We start from the raw sequence: 25,264 nt of genomic DNA, 5'->3' as shown, positions 1-25,264 counted from the left end.
AAGGGTGGTTGGCAGGTCTCTGTTCCTCTCTGGCTGCAGGGCTGAGGTCTGCTTCCATGCTGCTGCTAGCCAAAGGCCTTCCTCTGTTACTTGGCAGTGGACTCTTCTCCACCTAGATCCTATTCCTTAAGAAAGCAGATGATGATAATGTTTTCTTATTGTCTTCTGGCAGCCAAGTCCCACACCTCTCTTTAGCCATTTAACCTACTTTCCTCTTCTCACTGACCAGTTGCTCTTCATCCTGCCCCCCCCCCCCCATCATACATAAAAATGTCCCTAGTCCTTGTCCTCCTCAGGCCACTACCTCATTACTCGTCTCCCTTTTACAGAAAACATTTACCCTTGCCACCCTCTCCTTACCCAAGTCCCTCCACAGTCATTCTCTGCCCTCTTCACTGCATGACAATTGTTCTTGTCACGGTCATTGTTCCTTTCCCTGTTGTACATCCATGGACCATTTCTCTGTCCTTGACTAGATTGGGCAGAGTTGGCCATTCCCTCCTTCTCTCTTGGTTTCCATGACACCATGCTTTCAGGTTTCTTTGGTTGTTTTCTAATTATTCTGGTCATTCCCTTCTGGCCTCTTTCGTTGCCGTCTTCTCTTCCCCAGGCTCTAAGTGTTAGTGTTTCCTAGGCCTGGGGTTGTGTTTTCCTTTCTTTTCTTTCCATCAGTGATCTCATCCATTCTTAGGGTTATAAAATCAGTTGCCCCCTGTCCGCCACAGGATTACCTTTCAAGACACCTAGTAGATGACAGAACCCTACATATACTGTTTCCCTTATAAGTACACACAGATATTTCATGCTATATTTTTGTTTTGCTTTGTGGACATAAAACTTTCACTAGATAATCCAGACTTCCAGTCTTCCTGCCTCATCTTACCAAGTGCTGGGCTCACAGATATATTGCTATTCCCAGCATCCATTTTCATAACTTTGTTGAGTTATAACATTTTATCTAGTATGTTTTTTTCTTCAAAAATAGAAAAGTCATTCTTGGCTGGGCACTGGTGGCTCATGTCTATAATTGTAACTACTCAGAAGGCTTGGATCTAAGGATTGCAGTTCGGAGCCAGCTCTGGCAGAAAAACCCCCAAGACTCTTATCTTGAGTTAACCAGGAAAAAGCCAAAAGTGAAGGTACTGCTCAAGAGCAGAGCACCAGTCTAAGAAAGAACACAAGGCCAGGCTGGAACTGTAATCTTAGCTACTCAGGAGACTGAGATCTAAGGATTGTATTTCAAAGCCAGACCAGGAAAGGAAAGTCTGGAATACTCTATCTCTAACTAAATGCCAGTGGAGTTGTGGCTCAAGTGGTAGTATACCAGCCTTAAGCAAGGGACTGCCCTTAGGCCCTGAGTTCAAACCCCAGCACCAATACACACACACACACACACACACACACACACACACACGATGCAAAGTCACTCACAACATGTTGTAGCAACCACAGCATATGATTTTTTTTTCCTTATTGAGTCAAACACTTTCACCTTTTCACTTAAAGGAAACACTTTGTGATTTTTTTTCTTTTGCATACTCAATTTCCCAACATCATGACTCTGCATTTGCAAGCTACTAGTAACTAAAATAAAGGCTACTGTACACAGCTCTGTACATAATACCACAGTAGTTGGTCTACTAACTTAGACAGCTACTAAATGACTAATGAGTGGGTAGCCTATACAGCATGGATACACTGGAGAAAGCAATGTGTTCTTGTCTTAGGCACAATGAAACAAGATGGCACAGACTTCATCACTACTAAGCAGGTTGCACAGCTTAAAATTAGGAATTACTTATTTCTAGAATGTTCAACATCCTATTTTTACATTGTGGTTGACCACAGGTAACTGAAATGGAAAACTGCAAATAAAAGAGAACTACTGTACCGCTTATATGTAGACAAACATGAAACTAACTTCATATATGTATATATATATAATATATATAATGTATATTCTACACACATACACACACACATATAATCTCACTATGTAGCCCAGGCTGACTTTGAACTCCTGATCCTCTTGCTTTAGCCTCCCATAGGCTGGATTGTGGCCTGCATGACCAATGAAACTCTAGACTGACTTAGCTACCTGTTTACTTACTAAATCTGTTTGGATACCTCAGAAGGAATTCAGATTAAACACCCATAGTGGAATGTGTGTTTATACCAGCCTCTTTTTATTTTATTTTTTGCCAGTCCTGGAGCTTGCACTCAGGGCCTGAGCACTGTCACTGGCTTCCTTTTGCTCAAGGTTAGCACTCTAGCATTTGAGCCACAGCACCACTTCCAGCTTTTTCTGTGTATGTAGTGCTGATGAATCAAACCCAGGGCTTCATGCATGCTAAGCAAGCACTCTACTGCTAAGCCACATTCCCAGCCCACCAGCCTCTTTCAATAACCTAGAATTCCCCACCTCAGTAAGTGAACCCATAGCACTTTGTATGCTCAAGTGTAAGTCCTGTTTCTTTTACTCCTTCAGTCCCCCATTCCAACCTTTCATCAAATCCTGTAATTTTCCTGTCTTCTAATACATGTTCAGTCTGTCCATTTTCCTATGATCTCCTCTTCTTTGCCACATGGCTCCCTATAGCTTTCTACTAAGCTTCCTGGTTTTATGCTTGGCAATACAACCTATCCCATGGCTCAAAACTATTTATCAGATGATATATTTCTCTTGGTGGAAACATTTCATGTGTCATCATCTCATCCTTTGAAAATCTGAATTCTCAGGGTCATGTGTGATGTATTTCTTGATCATGAGATCATTCTATTCACCTGTATTAACTATAGGTCAGCCATATTAGCTTTCAGCATTTGTCAAGTGCTGAAGGCAAGTTTCCCTGGGCCTTTGCACATGCTTTAGCTTGAAATTCTCTCCTGTGTCCTCCCCACCATGGCCAGTTTACACATTTCTTATGATCTAGTAGTAAAATATTTATTCACTTAGTTACCTGCCTTATTAGACTATCGACTCCATAAGGACAGAGGCTATGAGTCCTGCTTTGTTCAGAGCTACATTCTTAGCTCTGAGCACTAAGCAAGGACTCAGATTTGAATAAGCAATCTCACAGTCATGCCCCAAATCTCAACTCATATCTCTTCCCTAACAACTTTTCCTGCCCATGAAACCTTCCCAGAATCCTTCAGGCCCACCTAGAGATTCCTTCTCCTCTTCATGACCTATAGATGGCACACATGGCTGTAGCAGATGCCACACATGGCTGTAGCAGATGCCACGATGTGTTGAAAACTTGATATTTCTGGTAACCGTGGTCCATATACCTTTGGAGGGCAGGGGCTTTGTCTTTTCATATTTTCTTCATTTTATTTTCTCATTTTTATTCTCCTTTATTTCTGTTTTCCTTTCCTTCTTCTCCCTCCTTATGCTGCCCCCACTCTTTCTTTTGACAAAGTCTCACTGATCTTGAACTCAAGATTCTCCTGTCTTCAGCTCCTAAGTGCTGGAGATACAGCCAGTGCTGCCATGCCAGTCTTGGGCCCTTGTCTTTTTGTAAGTAAGATCCCAAGCCTGCTGTGACACCAATCTGGTGTCTGCAGGCACTTCTTAGCCCATATTTGTCTAATGCTATGCTGAGGGTGCTGGGCACAGTCCCCCCCGCTGGCCCTGGGGTGGGAAGAAGGGGATTCGTTTCCTGGCTCAGGCAGGAAACCCAGTCCCTTCACTGCTCTGCAGCTGCCTCCCCTGTAACCTGCAGCAACTTGAAGCCCATGGGACCCTCTCTGGAAAATGTCCCTTTCTGAGGCCCTGGGATTTGGGGGAGGGAAATATACTTCTGGGTGGGAAGAACACAGTAATCTTGTAAAGAATGTTGCTTGAGTCCTCTGCTAAAAGATAAGAGAAAAAAATGACATAGGGCCAAGGTAACTGTGATGAAATGCCAACTGGAGAGCAGGCACTTCCCCAAACTTGTGGATGATTACCTCATTTTATTCCTTGAACATCAGCGGTTTCTTGTCTCCCTCCAGTTCCCATCTCATGACACGGACCAGGTTGCATTCTTTCCTTGGCAAAGTGGGCCTGGTGACAGCAGCCCTGCCTGGCTGCCATGGCCTGGAAAAGCTTCTTTTGGCTGATGGTGGGGAGGCTGGGTGGCAGACAGGTGTAGGTATGTATGTGAAGGCATCTGTTCCAGATTCCAGAAGGTTCAGTTCGGCGAAGGGACCTGAAGGAAAGTTGCAAGAACAAGTATCCCATTCAGGTTCTAGGAAAATAAATGTTTTACCAATCCTTAAATAACATTTTACTCTGAGGTGTATTGGCAAATTTTAGTTTTATTTCTGTATGAAAGTCTCATTTTTAGAAGTGTGATTTACACACATTTAAGCTAGTAGAAGTCACTGTTTAAAAAAAAAATAGTTTCTGTCCTCCCCTGTTAATGTCTACATGAGAAGAGAATAATACAATTTGAAAGTCTGGTGTATTGGGTAAGTTAGTATTTATTATCACTGGACATGTTTAGTTTTAACTATTATAAATGTACATATGTGTCTGTATTTTGGTGTTGTCTTCTCATGGTACAGAAAGTATGTGACTAAGAAGGCATCCTACATGTTCCCTCCCCCACCTAATGCCTTACCCAAGAGATTCCATCATTAAGCAAATGTTTGTCTAGCACCTTACTATGTGCCAGGCACTGTGCTAAGAGCTGGGGTACAACAGAGCCTACAGTCTGGATTTGCAGTGAGGTGGAAGTGGGGTGTGGTGATTCTCACCTGCTCAAGTCAGACTGGCTGGGTAGGAAGGCTTAAAAGTTGACTACTCGTTACGTATTCTGCCCACTGCTTTGGGTCACTTGTTGATGGAGTGAATTTTACTAGCTTGCATTTTTAAAAATGGGGAAAATAATGCCACATAAAATTCCAGCCGTGATTTCTGTTCAGGCCTACCTAGTTAATATATTTATTCAGGTAAAAGGAAAAAATTGCATTACTCATCAGTGGGCCATGCTTACGTGCTGGTCATCAGAAGAAACTGTTCTGAGACAACAGTTTTCTGTAGTCAGCTATCTGGATGTGTGGATGCTGCTGGCAAGGAAGATCCTGGATTCTCAAGATCTGACTCCCCCCACTCTATGGGAGGTATGAAAAGCTTATTTCTATTTAGTCCCCTTTACTTCCCCACTTCTGTTTTTTCTTACAGTCCTAGGGCTTGAACTCTGGGCCTGGGTGCAGTCCCTAAGATTCATTTGCTTAAGGCGAGAGCTCTACCACTTGAGCCACAGCACCACTTCCAGCTTTTTTGAGTAGTTTATTGGACACAAGCGTCTCATGGAGTTTCCTGCTCCAGCTGGTTTTGAACTGTGATCCTCAGATCTCAGCCTCCTGAGTGGCTAGGATTACAGATGTGAGCCACCAGCACCTGGCCTCTCCCACTTCTTTTAACTTCATTACCCATTGTCTTCTAGAAGTGATGTTATAACTTTTGTTGCCATCATCAAATATGATTTCTGAAACTCATGAGGCAAAGTGTTGTCTGTAGTATGAACCAATGTTTCTGCTTCATTGGTTTTTCTCTTCTTCTTTCTAGCATTCCAAAGCTCTTTTTATCATTTCCTTTCTCTTTGAAGAACCTCTTTTACCCATTTATTAAAGATAAGTCTACTAACAACAAATTCTTTTCATTTTCTTTTATCTGAAAATGACATATTCAAAGGAATTGAAAACTTTCATTCACAGAAAAAAAAACTGTACTGGATGTTTATAGCAAGTCCAAAAACTTTGAAGCAATAAAGATGTCCTTTAGGAAGGGAATGGGTAAACAGAGTGTGCTATATCCAAATAATAGAATATTTTTGAGTGCTAAAAAGAACTGAGCTATCAAGCCACGAAAAGACTTGGAGTGATATTAGTGCATGTTACTAAATAAAAGAAGCCAGTTTGAAAAGTCTATATGTTTTATTAATGTAACTATTTGCCATTCAGGAAAAGATAAAACCATAGAGACAGTTAAAAGATAAGAGGTTTCCAGAGGAGATGAGATATATGCTAGTATGTTCTAATTAAAAGCAAAGATGTTTCCGGGGACTTGGAGGATGAGTAAATAGAGCACAGGTGATTTTCAGGGCAGTGAGACTACTCGGTGTGAGACATTAATGATGGGTTTGTTTCCAAGCCTGTAGAATGTATAACACCAAGAATAAACTCAAATGTAAACGATGGGCCATGCTTTACCACAATGTGCTAATGTAGATTTGTCAACTGTAACAAATGGACAGCTTTTGTGGTGAGGGAGATGGTGATGATGGAGAAATTTACAGTGAAAGACATAAAGGAAATTTCTGTATCATTTTTCAGTTTTTCTGTCAATTTAAAGTTGCTCTAAAATAAAGGATTTATTTAAAAAGACGATTTGACAGCAGCACAGAAGTCAGGCAGATGTCCACATTATCTAAGCATTGTCTTTAGAGAAATTGTCACAAAAACATCCATTGTCCATTACAAATTACCCTAAGTCAGATGAAATGGAAAAAGTCTTGACAAACAGAAATTATATTAAAAAAAAAACACTAAAAATAACCAGGAGGCTGAGATCTGACGATCACAGTTCCAAGCAGCCCAGGCAGGAATGTCTCTGAAACCCTTATCTCCAATTATCCACCAGAAAACTGGAAGTGGTGCTGTGACTCAAAGTGGTAGAATGCTAGCCTTGAGCAAAGAGCTCAGGGACAGCATCCAGGCACCGAGTTCAAGCCCCATGACTGACAAAATTAATTAATTAATTAAAATAAAAAACAAAGAACAAAATAGAAATTAGAAAATACAGGACTGTAGAAAATACTATTATGGAAATAAAAAAAATAAAACCTCACTAGCTAGGTTCAGTAGTAGAGTTGACAGAAGAAAGAACCATTCAAGTTGAATTCATCAACCCTGAAAAGCAAAGAGAAAATCAACTAGGTGACAGAAAGTAGCAGACTCTCAGTGACCTGTGGAACATTAAGAAAGGTTACACTGTTTTATTATTAGAGTGCCAGAAGGAAGGAAGCAAGAGAGTCAGGTGAAAAGATTTGCATCAATAATGGTGGAAAATTCTGCACATGCTTTAAAGGACCAGGCTCTCATTTTAGGAATCCGAGCAAATCCCCAGCAACATAAGCTCAGAGAAACCCACTTAATCACTCATCACTATTAAACTTCTGAAGGCTAAAAACAAAGGAAAAGTCTTCATGGCAGGCAGGGAGAAGTAACCCTTCAGCCAGGGAGGGAAAACCGTTTAAACGACAGCAGATTCCTGCCAGAACCCAGTACAGGAGGAAGGTGACAGACTGCACTTCAAGTGCCCAAAGAAAAGAACTGCCAAAGGCAAATTCTGCATCCAATCAAACAATCCTACAGGTATAAATTAAATAAACTAGAATCCAGTCAAAATTAGAAATTACAGAATTGAAAAACATACTATTAAAGTGGTAGAGCTCTAGCCTTGAGCAAAAAAAAAAGCTCAGGGACAGCACCCAGCCCCTGAGTTCAAGCCTCAGGACCAACATACACACACACACACACACACACACACACACACACACACACACACACACAATTATGGAAAGGTTTAGTAGTAGAGATGATAGAGGAAATAACTATTGAACTTGAGAACATATCAGTAGAATTCATCTATCCAAGGACCTCCTCAAATACCCAAGTCCTCAGATGCTCCAGTCCCTTATGTAAGATGGTATGGTATTTGCATAGAACTTGGACACACTCTTCATATACCTTAAATTATGTCTAGATGACTGAAGATATCTAATACAAGGTACTTGCTGTCAGTAATTACAATATCATATTGTTGATGGAATAATGGCAAGAAAAGAGTCTGTATACATTTAGCATGCATGCAATTAAAAATGTTTTCAACTCTGTTAGTTGAATCTGAGGATATAATGCCTGCATAACACAGAAGGCTGATCATAATTCCCAAAGAGAAACTAAGAATTTGTTGATAGTCGATCTTAAAGAATAGCTAAGAAAAGTTCTCCAAAGTAAAAGGAAATGATAAAAATAAATCCTGGAGTGTCAGGAAGAAAGAAATGAAAGAAAACTGAAATGAAATACTAGTATACACCAAAAACTAATGTTTTTCTCATGAGTTTTAGAAATCATACTTAACTATGAACAAAAATTAGAACACTATATGCAAGACAATGAAATAACAGAACTTAAAAGTAGAGAGGTAAAGGAGACTAAAGGAAAGCATGATTTTCATGGAAGTGAAAATATTGATATTATTAATAAGTCATATATATGTATATATATGAAATAAGAGCAACCACCATGAAAAATGTAGAGTAAAATACCCCAAAGATTTATTAAGTAATCAAGATGGAATCCTTTTTCTAAAAACTCAAGTACTGAGCTGGGTGCCAGTGACTCACACTTGTAATTCTAGCTACTCAGGAGCTGAGATCCGAGAATTATGGTTTGAAGTCATCTCAGGCAAGAAAGTCTATGAGACCCTAATCTCTAATTAAGCACCAAAAAGCCAAAAGTGGAGCTATGGCTCAAGTAGTAGAGTGCAAAAATGATCCAGGACAATGTCTAGCCCCTGATTTCAAGTCCCAAACAAAAACAAACAAAACCTCAACAAAACCAAAAATCCCTTAGGTATCATATTCAATAGTTGAGTGTACAATTCACATATATCTAGCTACCCAATAATTTAAAGTTAAACTTAGCCAGATCCTGGTGGCTCATGCCTGTAGTCCTAGATACTTAGGAGGCTGAGATCTGAGAATTGAGGTTCAAAGCCAGCCCAGGCAAAAATGTCTGTGAGGCTCTTATCTTCAATTAGCCACCAGAAAACTCAAAATGGAACTGTGGATCAAAGTGGTAGAGCACTAGCTTTGAGTGAAAGAGCTCAAGGACAGCTCCCAGGCCCTGAGTTCAAGCCCCATGACTGACAAAAATAAATAAATAAAATAAAGTTAAAACGTTATCATGTAATAACTGAACAGTGACAGGATGCTTAAAACAATGTATAAAGAGAGTAGATTGAAAAAAAAGAGAGAGTAGATTGGGGATCAAGAAGCCTAGCTTTGTATTAATAAGCACTGTAGCTTAATAAGTGAACTACTCAGTAAAACCTACTGTTTCAATCTATTATTAGTCTAATTGAAATACAGCAACATTACTTTCTAGAGCAAAGGATATAGTTGAATTTTGTTATAACCCAAGATTGAAATCAGAATTATTTTTATAAAGTTTTAATTGTGTGTGACATAATTTTAATCTTGCAAGGGAAAAAAATCCATAAATATAGTACAAGGAATTGCTGTGCATCTACAGATTGGTTTCTCCTATAGTTACAATGTATCTTCTTACATTATTATGGCTTACTTATCCTAATCAATGAATCAATAGTAATACATTTTATTAACTAAACTTTATATTTTGATTCCATTAGCTTTTCTTTACTATCACTTTTTCTATGTCAGTGTCTCACCTGATATACCACATTTATTGAAGTATGTTTTTTTTCCTCTTGCAAGCATAGTCTTACTCCATTGCTCAGAACTCAAGTAATCTTGCCTCAACTTCTCCCATAGCTGAGACTACACACATACAACACCATAAGCTCTTAAAATAATAAATGAACAAGCAAGTAGAGTCAATGCTCAATGCTCAAACTTCATATCTTGGAGGCTTTTTGTTTGTTTTGTTTTGCCAGTTCTGGCACTTGGACTCAGGGCCTGAGCACTGTCCCTGGCTTCTTTTTGCTCTAGCACTCTGCCACAGCGCCACTTCTGGCCATTTTCTATATATGTGGTGCTGGAGAATTGAACTCTGGGCTTCATGTATATGAGGCAAGCACTTTTGCCACTAGGAAATATTCCCAGCCCCCTTGGAGATTTTTTAAAATTTTATTGCTGTTATAAAGGTGATGTACTGTCCATGAGTTGGCCGCTCATGTCTGTAAGCCTAGCTACTCAGGAGGCTGAGATCTGAGGATCACAGTACAAAGTCAGTCTGGTAGGAAAGTCCAAGTGACTCTTATCTCCAATTAACCACCAGAAAAGCAGAAGTGGCACTGTGGCTCAGGTGATAGAGCCTTGAGCTGAAGAGCTCAGGGACAGTGCCCAGGCCCAGAGTTCAAGCCCCATGACCAACAATAAAATAACTAACTAAATAAATAAAGGTGATGTGCAGAGGGGTTACAGGTATGGGAGGGAGTTTTTGTTTTTCCTGTTCTAGGGATTGACCTGTTCTTGGTAGGCAGGAAGTCCACAGAAGTCCACTACTTGAGGCATACCTCCAGCCAACATTTTCTACTCAGAGATGGAGCTGTGATATTATATAACAAGTCTCGGAGTGTTCTTAGGTGCAGTTTTTTGGGAATGGGCTATATCTTTGGAGCATATCTAGAATCCTGGCACATTTCTTTCCATCTTCTGCTTCTCTTGGAACATCTCTGTAAGTATCATTTCCCACCTGACCATGAGCAAGGTTTTCTAGTTGGTTTTCCTGAGTCCAGCTATACACTGTAGTCTATTCTTTATATAGTCTAACTCTCTCTATAGTTTATTCTCAAACCAGAGGCCTGAGAGATCCTGTTAAAATTTGAGTCCATTTGTATCCCTCCTCTTCTCAAAAATATTCAGTGACACTCATCTCATAGTTATATAGTATTGCTTTTCTTTCACTTAGTTGTCTTCAAACTTTTATTGTAATACAGATATGTATTATAATCTATGTATTATAGATTACTAAAATTCACTCTTCTCTGGGTAAACTGCTACTTCTTGGGGAAGCCCCTATCTGGTTTTATTTCACCAATACTCCTAGTGTCTGTCTGTCTGTCTCTGTCTCTGTCTCTCTGTCTCTCTCTCTCTCTCTCTCGCTCGCTCGCTCTCGCTCCTCCCCTCCCCCCCAACTCTGAGATCAGGACTAGAATGCCTTATCTGATAGTTTCAATCATTGACTGGTGCTCTACCACCAGAGCCATGCCTCTAGCCCTGATCCCAGTCCTCTCTTCAAAGGGACTCATCTAATTTCTAGACTCAGTCTGCTTTTGAGTTTTACATAAATGAAAATATAGGATGCAGTTTTCTTTGTCTACCTTTTTTCTTCAACACTGTGTTTGGGAGACACTCCCACTCCCATATTGTACCATCTCATTGTGTGTATATATTTCACCAGGATGTCTAGGGCCTCTACTACCTTGGCCCTAATTCCCATCCTTTCTGATGGATTTCCTACATTTTTTCCTACCCTCCTGGTCACTTGCAGTAGCCTCTATAGACTTCCTTTCTCTTTCTTTACTTTGCCAGGCATGTCCCTGGCTGCAGGAATCTGTCTTGACCATTTTTAATACCTAAAAGATCTCCCCTAAGATAGCCTCAGGGCTGGTTCTAATCTTACTCAAATGTTGCTGTTTCCATGAAGCCCTTCCTGACCCTGCACAAACTTCCTAACTTCGTTCCAAGTTTTAACTTTCTCTATATCACTTATCATACTAAATATCTATTAGTTCCCTTTTAGTGCTGAAACAAAAGTGTCTGGTAGGCTTCTTTCTTTTATCTGAGGGCCAAGGCACCATGGGTCCCACAGGCTAAAGTGAAGGGATCTGTTGCTCTGAGTGAGAATCTGTTTCTGGGCTTATTCAGGTTGGTGACTGAATTTGGAGTAAAGACCAGGGGTGCTATTTCCCTAATGCCTGTCAGTTGAGGATTATTCTTAGCTAGCAGAGGCCACCTACATTCTTTTGCTAGTGGCCTCCTCATCTTCAAAGCTGGGAAGATAAATAAAGTCCCTCTGAGGGTGCACATCCCTTCTGCCTTCCTTATCTTTCAACAATTGTTGGAATTATATGGGCCCTCTTGGATAATCCAAGACAACTTTGCTATTTTAAGGTCACCTGCTTAACAATTTAATTAAATCTTAAAGGCCCCTTTCGCAAGCTTTTGCAGCACTAAGCATGGGTGCTGGCCTCCTGCATGGATAACCACAGTGTTTCTTCTTACTTTACTTATTATCCTTCTCCCCATCTATAATCCAGGAAGGAATGGGTCTCTGACTGTTTGGTATCCCAAAACCTAGAGCAATGCCTACCTCATCACAGGCGTCCACATTTTATGAAATGTGATGAGTGCATAAAAGAATGCATGCATGAATGCAGAAAGCTCATGACTTTCCTTCTAACTTGATCTTGCTAAGTGTGGTTTGTACTGGACCCACATACCGTGGTTGTGTCTCTACTGCATAGGAGGTTGATTGATAGTGCCACATGCTCTGCTTTTGTGTAATTTGTCCTGGACACTGAGACTACCTGGGAAATAAGGTACAGAGTGGGCCACAAAATGGAGTGACATCAGAGGCCAATGCAGACTAGGAAACCTCATGCTATGAGACCCCAATGAGAGTCCAGTGCTTCCTTAGAAGAAAACTCCTTAGAGACAGCACAACTAGCCCTGGGAATGTGACAAGTACTATGTTTATCATTAAAGAAAAAAAAGACAACAGACTGTGAATGTTGATGATCCACTGTAAAAAGTAAAAATGGATCCAGTCAACAAGATACTTCCAAATGCTTAAGTTTCTTAATAGTATATAGACAGCCTAAATCTTAGGGCAATGAGTACTAAGCTTCTATGAAATGTTTGAAATACACAAGTAATAGAGTTGCTATTTGGGTGCCAGTGTGGAGGAAACAAATCTCCTGAAATAGAAGTATGTATTAGTTTTTCACTCTGCCACCAGATGTCCTTCGTGAGTAGAAAAATATGATGGCTTAAATGATATTTGAAGTGACTGTGTATGCTATATGTGTGATTTGAAGAAATGGTGAGGGGAGGAGGAGTGAGTTTGGAACCACGGACTGGTGGATGCAACATGCATTTTGTAGCTGGGCACTGTTGATTCAGGCCTGCAATCCTAGCTTCTCAGGGGATTGAGATTTGAGGATCACGGTTCAAAGCCAGCCCAGGCAGGAAAGTCCATGAGAAAGTTATCTCCAACTAATCACCAAAAATCTAGAAGTGAAGCTGTGGCTCAAGTGGTACAGTGCTAGCCTGGGAGAAAAAAAGAAGAAGAAAAGCTCAGTTTAAGTCCTGAAACTGGCAAAAACAAAAACAAAAAACATGTATTTTGGAGGCTGCTATACAGGGATCTCTTTCAGAAGTCATATTTATTTAACTCTCAAATGTTCATTTCTCACATACAGCAAACATTGACCTAACATGGTTTCTATTTTGCATACTTCAAATTTATATTTTTAAAATGTGAGCAAATTATTATATTTTGGAAAGTAGTATTGAAAAGGCTCCAACTTCTGCTAATTGTAATGATTAAAATTTAGAATTTCCCAAGTATTCTAGAAGGGTAAAATTCAGACTTTAAACACTGCATCTACATAGTTTTGGATACTTTGATGCTAAATCAATTCTAAGGACTATGTTATACAGCTTTAAAAGGCAGTTGAGTGGGACCAGTATATGATTTAATGTAAAAATCAAAGACTACTTGTAGTTTATTACTAATATGATAGTTCACAGCAAAGTTAGAGTGTTGAATATTTAACACATCAAATGAATAAGCAGAGTCTTTTTGAAACAAAAATTTGTTGGCCAAGTATGTAGTAAGTGTATAACCCAATCCTTCATAACATATAAAGAATACAGACAATGACATTACTTTTTGTGCTGGTCCTGGGGCTTGAACTCAAGACCTGGGTACTATTCCTTAGCTTTTAACTCAAGGCTGGTGCTCTATCACTTGAGCTATAGTTCCACTTCTGGGTTTTTGGTGGTGAATTGCTTTGGACCATGATCCTCAGGTCTAAGCCTCCTGAGTAGCTAGGATGACATTCCTGAACTGTTGGTATCCTGTAGACAGCTATGTTTTAAGGAATTCCTTGTGTGTGTCACACTGTGGCAGTCTACCAAACATGTGAGTGCAGGCTTCCCACCCTGTCCTCAGTGACAGTAGACCAGGGCCTCGTGGTGAGGGTGCCTCATTTCTTCATGAAGTGGGGCAGGGGTGGGACAGGCAACCTAGTTCCAGAAACTGAGGCCATCTGCAGGAAATGTCAGCCAAGCAACCAGATGCTTGCTATGGGTTGGCTCCCACATCTGGCTTCTTGAGCAAATTCCTCCCCTTTTCCCCCACCCCCAGATGTTTTAGAGACTCCTACAGAGAATTTAATGAAGCTTCTCCTGGGCTTGCAGAGGAAGGGGCGGTAATATTTTGGTGTCCTGCAGGGGGCGAAGTTACCTCTGATTTTCTCAAGGCATTCGCCCACTGCACAGGGATTGCAAAACCAGATCTGCTCCTCTCCCTTCAAATTACCTTTCCTCCCTGGAACCACATGTGGATTTTATTAGGCCCCTGTTCAGAAGTGATGGGGAGGCAACTGGGGTCCGAGAAATGGGGAGCAGGTGAAGTGTTGGTTAAGGGTTCTTTATTGTCTCAGGATTCCAGTTGATGCTGAGAAGCAAGTCGTGATCCTAATTTTGAAGTCAGTGAAATGATAGAACAAAGGTTTGTCCTTATTTCCTGGTAAATATGACAGTCATAATGGCAGAGTAGATGGTAGATACAGGAGAACACATCCTCTATCGGGTTTTGAGTGGAGTGTCACTGTCCTTATAATTACTGTCATCCATTTCACGTCTTCTTTTCAGGTTTCCACTGGCCTTTGAGGAAAGTCTGTGCTCTTGTATTCATCATCTGGAGGAACCCTCAGCACCCCTTATTCTCAAACAATTCAACAGTATCAGAGTCCTCCTTGGTGGAGGTGGGGATATGAGGAGCCTATGGCAGGTCTGGATCAGGGCTGCTGCTTAAATGCTTCACTGATAATGCTCCACCAAGTGTCATTTTCAGCTCTTGTCACACAGGCCCATATCTCTTTGAATATCTATGAAAAGGGGAGATAAGCCTGGTGCCAGTGGCTCATGACTGTAATCCTAGCTACTCTGGAGACTGAAGTTTGAGGATTGCAGTTCAAAGTCAGCCTGGGCAAGAAAGCCAATCTCCAATTAATCACCAAAAAGACCCAGAAGTAGAGCAGTAGCTCAAGTGGTAGAACACTACCCTTTAGCACTAGCACTACCTTCTAGTACTAGCTCTAGCCTCTAACTTAAAGACAGCACTCAGTCCCTGAGCTCAAGACCTAGGACTGGCACAAAAATAAAAGAAAGAAAGAAAAGAGGAGAGTGGATTGAAAGGAGAGAGGGTGAGAAAAAAATGAGGGAGGGCTAACAAGTTTGTCAAGAAATATATGTAACTGTAACCTCTCTGTATATCACCTTGACAATAAAATTAAATTAAAAAAAAAAGAAAAGAAAAGAGGAGACAAGCTAGGTGTTGGTGGCTCATACCTAGCTACTCAGGAGAATGAGAACTGAAGATCTCAGTTTGAAGTCAGCCCAGATATGCACGTTCACACACACACACACACACACACACACACACACACACATACATTAGAGAAAAGGTGAGCTGTCACTGGTGTAACTGTACAGGTTTCCCATGACATTTATCCTTATAGAGGTGTATACACAACCTGCTTTTGTGTCTTAAATTGCATAGCTTTCCTGAGGGTCCTTGCAGTGCTCTTATAGCTTGGAACTGTTTTATTCCACAGGCCACTGGAAGGCTTATGAAGTGTGAGAGGGAGGCCCAGGGTGGGACACCTCTATTTATTTGCTTAGCTCTCAGATCTTTGAGTGCAACTCATGGCTGCTGTGGGCCATTTTATGCTTGTACCATGTCCTAGATTGAAGAAAGAAATGAAGCCACCTCTTGAATTGGAGGAATCCTGGAATCCCAGCCCCACCTAGCCTAACCATGTATTCTCCTCTCTGGTGAAATGAAACTCCTGAAGATGGTTTAAGACTGGCCTTCAGTGTTGATGAAGAGACATGGCCTGAAACCAGCTGCTTTGGACATTTGTAGAATTAGAGACTCCTACATGACCACTATGCCTGAGCCATGATGGATCTAGAAAGGGAACCAGTAGATGGCTGAAGATAATGAGCTTTACTTACTCAAGACAGATTCTTTATAATAAGAAAAGAAGGCATAAAAATCCCATGATCTCCTACATCCACAAATCTCATAGTTTTATCTATTTATTCGATTCCCAAGTGCCCTGGACCATGTGAACTATGGCTGGCAAGTCAGCAAACTGCAGTTTTAATTTTTTAACCCGTACCACTTTTCACCAGGTAAAAGAACCCAGTGTTTAAAGGTGAAATTGCTTCTAAAGTCCATTGGTGACTGGATAGTATACCGGCAAATGAATTCCTCTACATACTGTCAGATGGTGGTGTTGGTTATATTGTCTATGGCTTACAACAGTCTGTGTTTGGAGGTCCTGTCTGTTATTCCCGCCCCCCCCTCCCCATTTAGGACACATGTCAAGCTCCTACCTTTACTGATTGTCTTTATTTTGCACACCATAAATTATACTGTATGTCAGTATGTTAGAATGCAGTGGTAAGTGAGAATGTGGAGAACCATTGAGACAGGAATAAGAAGGAAAGGATGGCTTTTCTATCATATTAGTGGATCGCACCCTTCTTTTGGACGCTAGCTTAAGAAGCCAAACGAAAGCCCAAAAAACAGAGACAAGTCAAAATCTTCCACCCGAAACCCTCAGGACTCTGGCTGGCCCTGGCAGGTTTGCTAGGCAGTTCCCTCGGAGGGTGTGTCTCCACTTCAGCAGCTGTCTTTGAAAGCCACGTGTCTGCAAACGCCTACATTACATCAATCAGAGAAACTAAGGAGGAAAGAGGGAAAACTGTGAGCTTCGTCCCCCTCCCAATTCAGGCGGTATTTACTAAATGCGTTTACTTTTATTTAACACCACTTAGATCTCTGATAATGATCGTAACAGAGAAAAGTTCGGACGGGGGAGATGATCAGAACATTTTTTTTAACTAGCCACGACCTCTTTGCCTTTGGTACCTACCCCGCAGTTCCCTCTGTTCATGCACAGAATTCCCGGCGCTTGAAACCTCTGCGCAGCCAGGCGAAACCTCTCCGAAGGGGAGGGTGAAAGAAGGGGCGAGTCTATTCAAATAGCCCTCGATCTTTGTCTTCCTATTGGCTGTGAGCCCGTCGGTCACCCAGAAGGGCGGGGAGTCGGGGGCTGGAGTGCCGTACCTGAGCTCGCCGCACAGCAGAAAGCCCACGTTGGCTTGGCTGCTGACCGTAGCACCACGCCGAGCAGCGGGAGACTGAAAACCCGGGCGGACGCTGAATTCGCCTGTTTGGCTCCCAGGTCCCTTTCCTTCTCGTCCCGTCTGCCAGCGGGGTTTTCTGGGCAGCTGAGTGAGCACCCAACGGAAAGCAAGAGCTTTGCCGTCTCCGCTTGGAGAGGCGCGCCGGGCGCTGAGAAGGGGGAAGGACCGTGCCCCGGGGGCGGAGGGGCGCGGGCGCGTTTGCGGGCGAAGAGGAAGTTAAGCTCGGTGGAGAAGACTGGCATTTCAGGACGCCTTGAAACCACCGCCGGGGCCCTGGGAACGGAGTAAACTTCACCGTAGCCTTGAAAGCGTGCGCGTGGACGATGCCGGGTATCTCCCTCCGCTCCTGAAAGTCAGCCCCGCTTCCTCGACACCCCAGTCCACAGCCCGCCGCTGCCGAGAGCTCGGGGCAGCGCACGTGTGCAGACGGGGAGTGACCGCGCCGTGACCCGCCCAGGGGCAAGGGCGTCGGCCGCAGCGCAGTCCAGAATTGGACGCACCTGGCCCGGACCGTGCGCTTTTTCAGAGACTTGCACGGGAGCGCGGGGCTCCCCAAGTGATCGTCTCTTCACCTCCCCTCCAGCCTGGGCTATTTGGGGGCGCCCCCGGACGACCATGAGAGATAAGGACTGAGGGCCAGGAAGGGGAAGAGAGCCCGCTGAGAGGTGGCGGGGGCTGAGCACACCAAGGGCCACAGCGGCCTCGCTCCGGCCTCGCCCCGCAGCTCGACGCCTCGCGGGCCCCGCGGGGGTAGCCCGGCCGGGCTGGGATGCCGGGGCTGGGGCGGAGGGCGCAGTGGCTGTGCTGGTGGTGGGGGCTGCTGTGCAGCTGCTGCGGGCCCCCGCCACTTTGGCTGTCCCTGCCCGAAGCGGCGGCCGCCACCGCCGCGGGACAGCTGCTGGTGGACGGCGGGAGCCCTACCGGTGCGGAGCCGCGGCCGCTGCCGCAGTCCTCGTCCTCGGGCTTTCTGTACCGGCGGCTCAAGACGCACGAGAAGCGCGAGATGCAGAAGGAGATCTTGTCGGTGCTGGGGCTCCCGCACAGGCCTCGGCCACTGCACGGCCTCCAACAACCGCATCCCCCAGCCCTCCCGCAGCAGCAGGCGGAGGATCCCCCTCCGGGGCGGCTGAAGTCCGCGCCCCTCTTCATGCTGGATCTGTATAACGCCCTGTCCACCGACGACGAGGAGGACGGGGCATCGGAGGAGAGCGGGCGACAGCCTTGGCTGCACCGAGGGGCCAGCTCGTCCCAACTCCGGCAGCCGTCTCCGGGCGCTACACCCCAGTTCCACCGCAAGAGCCTCCTAGCCCCGGGTCCCGGCGGGGCTGGCGGCGCTTCTCCGCTGACCAGCGCGCAGGACAGCGCCTTCCTCAATGACGCGGACATGGTTATGAGCTTTGTGAACCTGGGTAAGGATTTGGGGGGAGCATCACGGCGAGAACACCCCCCACCTTCCTGGTTTCCTAGGCCAGGATGCGGGGGGAGGTTGTGGTGTGTGGCGCGCGGGGTCCGGCTGGTGCGGTGGGCATGCGGGGAGCACTTGCACTGCGGCCACCTGCGCAGCGCGGGGCGGCTCGGGCGCTCCCCGCCGGAGGAGGCGGGCGGGCGGGCGGCAGGGGCAGCTAGGAAAGCGCCGCCCCGGGCGCCCGTGTTTTCGTGGGCGCCCGGAGCACCATTCTGCGCTCCTCCTCTCACTCCTGCCCAGCTCCGGCCAGGTTCCCGGCAAAGGGGAAAAAAATGCTCCCCGAGTCTGGCCGTCCTTCTTGTTCGTCCCCTAAAGCTTAGCGTGTCCGTTTTTCCCACGGAGACTTTGAGGGCGACTCGTGGCAGCTGAACACTTGGGGAACTGGACGCGAGTATTTTAAGAGGAATGTAAGGTATTGGAGAAGGAGGTCCCGCGAGGATTGTGCGAAGCAGCCCAGCCCGCAGGGGCTCGCTCCCGTGCTGGATCCCACTCGGGACATGCGGGCAATCCACCCAGTGACCCAGCTCACATGCCCGAGGCCATCTTCCCCGAAGTCGAACTTTTCATCCAGGCTGCCCAGGCTGCCGCTCGCAGATGAAAGGTGCCAAACCGGGGCCGGGGTTGGGCGCCCAGCTCCTCTGAACCCGTTGCCAGGCAACAGAATGGAAATTCAAGGGCAGCTAAAGCAGGCTTCGCCACAGATGTTCTGTGGCAGGCTCAAAGCAAGCCACATCTCATTGCCCTTAAAGCTCCCCCCCCCCCCCCCCCGCCCCTTTCAATAGGACCGGTAGCCGGCGCCGGTCAAACTTACATTGTCCTTGGCAGGCTGAGATCCGAGGATCGCGGTTCGAAGACAGCTCCCGCAGGAAAACCCGTGAGACTCAACTCTCAATTAAATCACTTAAAACAACAACATTGGAGCTGTGGCTCAAGTAGTTGAGCACTAGCCTTGAGCAGAATGTCTCTCAGGGACAGACAGCATTCAGACCCTGAGTTCAAGCCCCAGGACCAGAACAGGGGAAAAATAAAGGAGGCGGGAGGGAATGGGGAAGACTGTTTCCCAAATTAGTGCCTCAGAATCATAATCTGACCAAATTCAGCAAAGACCGGGATGGAGTTCTCTGCACCAGGATTTGGGGCTGGATTAGCCACCTCCCAAGGAGGGGTGCAGTGTCGCAGTGGGGGGAGTCTTCACTCTCTTGTGACAGATGTGTCTATCCCCAGGCCCAGAAGTGGGTTGGCAGGCACTTACATTAGCACACAGGTCTCCAAGCCATGCCACAGACTCCTGTATTATTAACAACATTGTTTCCACCAATGATTCCCGTGTAATCTAAGTGGTTCCTTTGCAATTATGTCTGTGGTCCCCAAATCCCCTGAGCTTCAGTTGGGGAGAGAAGGAGGGCAGGAATTAGTTGGGGAGGACTCCCCTTCCCCAGACAAGAAGATTGACATCCAAGTGGCTCAGAAATCCTCCTGGGAAGTTCATGAAACAGAATCTCACAGGGAGAGAAGGGTCAGGGCCTGCCAATCTGGCTTCTAGCACTGCCAGAGGATCTGATTGGAGAATTTTCACAATTTGTGGGAACCAAATCCAAGGTTGAGCCACCTCCAGGAAGCATTCTAAGGAAATTCTCTCTTGTGCCAGTCAATAAAATTTTGTGGTGGTGGTGGTGGTGGTTTAGGGTTAGCAGGGGACCATTGTCATTCCTTATAACTTTTCTGCTTCTGATTTAATAAATTCCACCCCATATTCTCTCCCTCAACACCTTCCCCCAAGTTTTCTGACAGTGTTGGAGAAAAGTCTGCTTCATGAGGGGTTAGGCCTGGTAGAGATAAAGTGGAGGGAGACTGGTATCCTGGCCCCCCTCACAGAGAATCTTTTTAGTTTCCCAGGAAAACAGTTCCTGGGTTTGGTCACTAGTCTGCAGCCTAGCTGATTAGCTTCACCTTGAACACTTAAAGGATGCTGGAGTTGCTTTCCATAGGTGTCCAGAGACCTCAGAACCCTTGTGGGTGGGACCTATTTTGTTTTTCAATGCCTCAGACTTTTCAATATGCTGCCATGATCAAGAACCTTGGGTATAGAAGAGTTTGGTATCTGAGGAAAGTTGATTTGTCATCCAAGAGACTAAAAGGAGACTAAAAGAGACTAAAAAGAGACTAAAAGAGACTAAAGAGCAAGGCTTTCAAGAATAACTCCAGACAAAAGGAAGGAAGGAAGGAAGGAAGGAAGGAAGGAAGGAAGGAAGGAAGGAAGGAAGGAAGGAAAGAAAGAAAGAAGGGAGAAGAGAGAGAGAGAAAGAGAAAAAGAAAGAACCCAAATGGCCAGGTGGCACTGCATTTCAATTTAATCCAATGTAAGGGAACAGAATCAGGAATCAGACTCCTTAAAAGGCCTTCAGATGATCCCTGTCACCTGAGGAACCACTGCCTAGGATGGTATTTGAAATGTCTAGACCTGGCTTGAGGCAAGTTTATGATGGTGGCATTTGTTCTATTTAGTGCCCTCCAAATTCCCTTTGTTTCTTGCTTTTCTGACCTTTTGTGGCCAACTAGTGCACAGCTCTGAGTCACACTGAAATGGTTGACAACTAAACTTTTTAAGGCAATGGTTTAGGGTGACATCTTCATTTTTCTCTTCTCTCCCTCCTTAGCCTCCCTTCCTTCCTTGCCTTAATTTTTTAAATAGTGTTGTAGTTTTCCTTCTGGCTTAATAGGCCTATGCAACAATACCACCCAGCTTAGGTTTTGTTGTTGTTATTATTATTATTGTTATTATTATTATTATTAGTGTTTGTTCTGGGGCTTCAACTCAGGGCCTAAGTGCTGTCCCTGAGCTTTACTGCTCAAGACTAGTGCTCTCCCACTTAAGTCACAGCTCCACATCCTGATTTTTGGTGGCTAGTTGGAGATAAGAGTCTCCTGGACTTTCCTGCCTGAGCCCGCTTCAAGCCTTTCTCCTCAGATCTCAGCCTCCTGACTAGCTAGGATTACAGGTGTGAGCTACCAGCATCTGGCCCCAATTAACTTTTTGTAAAGGATTTTTTTAAAGTACTGGAATTTGAACTCAGGGCCCAGATTTTGCTACTCAGATACTCTACCATTTGAGCCATGTCCCCCAGCCCTTCATAATAGTCCTAAACATTCTAGAAGAACAAGAGTATAATTTTCAGAACTACAGTTACATGGACTAGAAGAAGTTTCTGGGGAGCACACTCTCTCCCAAGCTCCTCATGTCCCATCACTGGGCTTTCTGACCTACTATAGGGCCAACCTCTTCTGTATGGATAATTAAAGAAGAAACCTTTCCTAGGTGAATAGAATCCAAGCAGCAAGGTACACAGTTGCCGATGGAGCCATTCTGTTTAATATTAATCCATTTAGCAGTAGGCAAGGGAGATTTCACAATGAGAGGCTAACGTGATAAAATCTGATTAACATGCCTCCCAGTCTAATAAGGACAGTTTCATTTGAAGAAAGTAATTGCTGAGCAATGTGGATTCTCAAACTACGGGTGTTGGGAGATTTCCCAACTGGTGTCAATGTCCTAAAGTAGTCTATGCGCTAGGTTAAGAAAGTTACACATTGGAAGGATGAGGGAAAGTGTGACATAGTTGTAAACATGCCTCTTTTCTGGAACTGGAGGAATAATTTACTCATGAAATACATCTGAAACACCCTGAGCTTTGTCAGCCAGCAGGACTATCAGGAAGTATGAATCAACAGGATGAATCTTTCTCTTTAGTCCAAAAGCTGGTCATTTGACCAGCTCATTGTGTTTATGTTGATGGTTTTCCACTCTGGGTGAGCAGCTTGGTATGTGAGATGCTTAGTGTCTGCTGCCTCTGCCCCCCTTGGCTGGTGACTGAGTGCCATGGTGAGCTCCTGAACTTGCATTAAAACAAGACCACAGATGCCCCCCCCTTTTTTTCCTATTTGTTTTCTACTGCTGAAAAATGTCTTGGCAGCCTAAGAAGCAAGCCTGCCAAGTTAGTGACCTTGGAGAAGGACCCTGAAATATCCTTCAGATCGTAGCAGAAAGTGCACCTTCTTAGAGAGACCTTTTCTACTCTTCAGTGTTCACTGCCAACCTCCCCTGTCGTTACCATCACAACATCCTGCTTATTTCCTTCCTTTGCTGATCACAGGGAGTTTTTCTCTTTTCTTTTTAAATTTGCTTACTCATATGTTTGTGTCCCCCTTCAGGATGTCAGCCTCTTGGGCTGATGTCACCAGCCCACAACTGAAGCCTGCACACCTAATCTGATGCTAAGCCTGCTAGGTAGGTGTCCCAGGGAGACTGAATTCATGAAAATGTGAACAGCAGCCCACCATTTCCATTTCCAACCCTGTTCCCATGAATCTGGAAGACCAGACTCTAGAAATGATAGACCTGATTTGTTTTGAGTAAAGTTTGGTGAAGATATTTAGAACACTGAGGTTTATCTCATTGCTGTTTATCAGTATATCTCTGTGAACATGAGTTCTTTCCATGTACATCAGTTTGTGGAATATGTTACACAGGAGAGTAGAAACACCTCTTTAAATTTTTGCATTTCAGAGTTATTTATGTGGAATTAATGACTGTTGATGTCTAGATGCTGGGATTAAATGAAATTAAAAAAAAAAACTCAAATCATGCTCAGAAAAAGGAATGAGTATGTGTTAGTACAAGTAACAAGAAACTTATTGTACTAAAAATACTGGCAATCTTCTCAACAAAATTACTCTTGGGGAACATCAATTAGGAGAAAAATGGAATACTCCCTACTTGGCGTTTGTAACCAAATACATTGTACTGTCTTTCCCTCACAAGCACATATTAGCAGTACTATTTTTTACTGAAGCTGCCTGTCCTCATGAAGATTTTTGTTGTTGTTGTTAGCAGAAAATAAATCACGGCAAGAGTGGATAGGAAATTTTGCAAGACTGTGGCTCAGAGAAACTGTAGATATTTTGGAAAAGAAATTGTAATGTGAAATTCTGTGGTATTTGAACAAAAAGAAAAAGGTTGCACAAAGTGTTCCTAAAGTAAGATCAAAGGGCAAGCAGATACTATTGTTTAGGCCTCTGTTGGGGTTTCCTTTGACTGTCCTTCTAAGAATGGGTATAAATCCTTTTTTAAATATGCTGAATCATGGTCAGTTCCTCTGCTTTTTAGAGCTTAACTGAGAATGAGCTTCCTTACGGGTATGAGGAGGTGATGGGGCACTTTGCCCACCAGCCACATATCTCCAGGTCTTTACAATCTAGCAGATTTACTTCTTGGATTCCACTTTCTTTGTTGGTGGGACTTAGACTTGCAGCACTGGAATATTTATGTCAGGTGATTGTGTTTCTGATTCGAATCTTATAAGTATCTGGTTAAAAGGAGTAAGGGATGTGTAGGAAGGTCCTAAGGTGTGTATAGCAGTCACTTAACAAAGCCTTTACCAAGTAAATGGCCATTACACATTAACAGCCCTGCCCCACCCTCCTGAGGCCCTGTACTGCCCCACCACGTGCTGGCAGTGGGCTCCTCTGATCTCACATGTCAACCTGGGCCTGGAGCGCTGCGTGTAGGGATGACTCCTGTCCTCTCTTCTTTTGTGTTCTTCATTAAGAACCAGTGCATTCTGTAGTCCTTATTCCTCTCTTTTCATTTTGATAGCAGAATTAATTTTATTCCAACACATTTCTTTCTTCGTACCCATAACCCCTGGTTGGCACTTATATGTGTTCTGTCACTTTCCAGGATCCTAATTTCACCTGGAGAATGCAAAATTGGTGACAGTTGTATCAAAGAGAAGGGAAGAAACTATCATAACATAAGTAAAAATTAGTGTTACTAGAGAACCAGTGCCATCAACCTCATTTATTATTAGTAGTTGTGATAAGTTCCTAATGTATATAATATATTTTGAATTAACTCTGTTTCTCGTTCCCCTCCCTCCTTTAAAAGTTCTAATTTTCCTACTACCAAATAAAGTACTTGGATCATGTGCACCTCTCCCCTCCCCCTTTGCCCTCTCCTTTTGCCTTCGTTCCCCTCCGGCTATTAAACATTTCAAGCTTTTGAGAGCCAGAAATTCTCAACCTGAGTTCCAACTGCCCATCTACAAGCATTAGAAATCAGTTTAACGTGTGTGTGTGTCAGTGTCAGCATGAGTGGGTGCATGCACAGGTTCTGGGGCTTGAACACAGTGCCTGAGCCAACTGTCCCTTAGCTTTTTACCTAAAGACTGGCACTTTATCACTTCAACCACAACTCCACTTTTGGTTTTTAAGAACAATTTTCCCAGTTAATTGGAGATAAGAGGCATGAACTTTCCTGCCAGGCTGGTTTTGAACTGCAATTCTCAGCCTCCTGAGTAATTAAGATTACAGGCATGAGCCACCAGGGTCCCACTTAACACATTTTTGACCTGAATTTTTTTGTTTTGCTGCTGCCGTTTTGTTTGTTCAGTTACTAGGACTTTGAAAACATTGTTCTCTATAGACTTTTTCATGTTAAAAAGAAAAGTTGGATAACAACTCCCGGTGTGAATTTTCTAGGGAAACCTGACCAACAACAGATAACTAGTTCTGAGTTTATTCGCTAACTGAG

General features: G+C 43.9%; 1 protein-coding gene across 1 annotated transcript in view; it reads left to right on the top strand.

The window, feature by feature from the left end:
• Positions 1–17,159: 17,159 nt before the first annotated feature.
• Bmp6 (bone morphogenetic protein 6) overlaps positions 17,160–25,264 on the top strand; it is a 162,804-nt gene continuing 154,699 nt past the window's right edge. The window contains exon 1 of the mRNA XM_048348501.1: positions 17,160–18,619. Within this exon, the coding sequence (XP_048204458.1) occupies positions 17,980–18,619 (640 nt within the window). The 5' untranslated portion in view covers positions 17,160–17,979. The remainder of the gene's footprint in view (positions 18,620–25,264) is intronic.

This window comes from Perognathus longimembris, chromosome 6 (assembly GCF_023159225.1).
Source record: "Perognathus longimembris pacificus isolate PPM17 chromosome 6, ASM2315922v1, whole genome shotgun sequence".
Classification (NCBI taxonomy): domain Eukaryota; kingdom Metazoa; phylum Chordata; class Mammalia; order Rodentia; family Heteromyidae; genus Perognathus; species Perognathus longimembris.
Note: the sequence above shows the minus strand (reverse complement) of the source record. Positions and strands in the feature narration are given on the sequence as shown.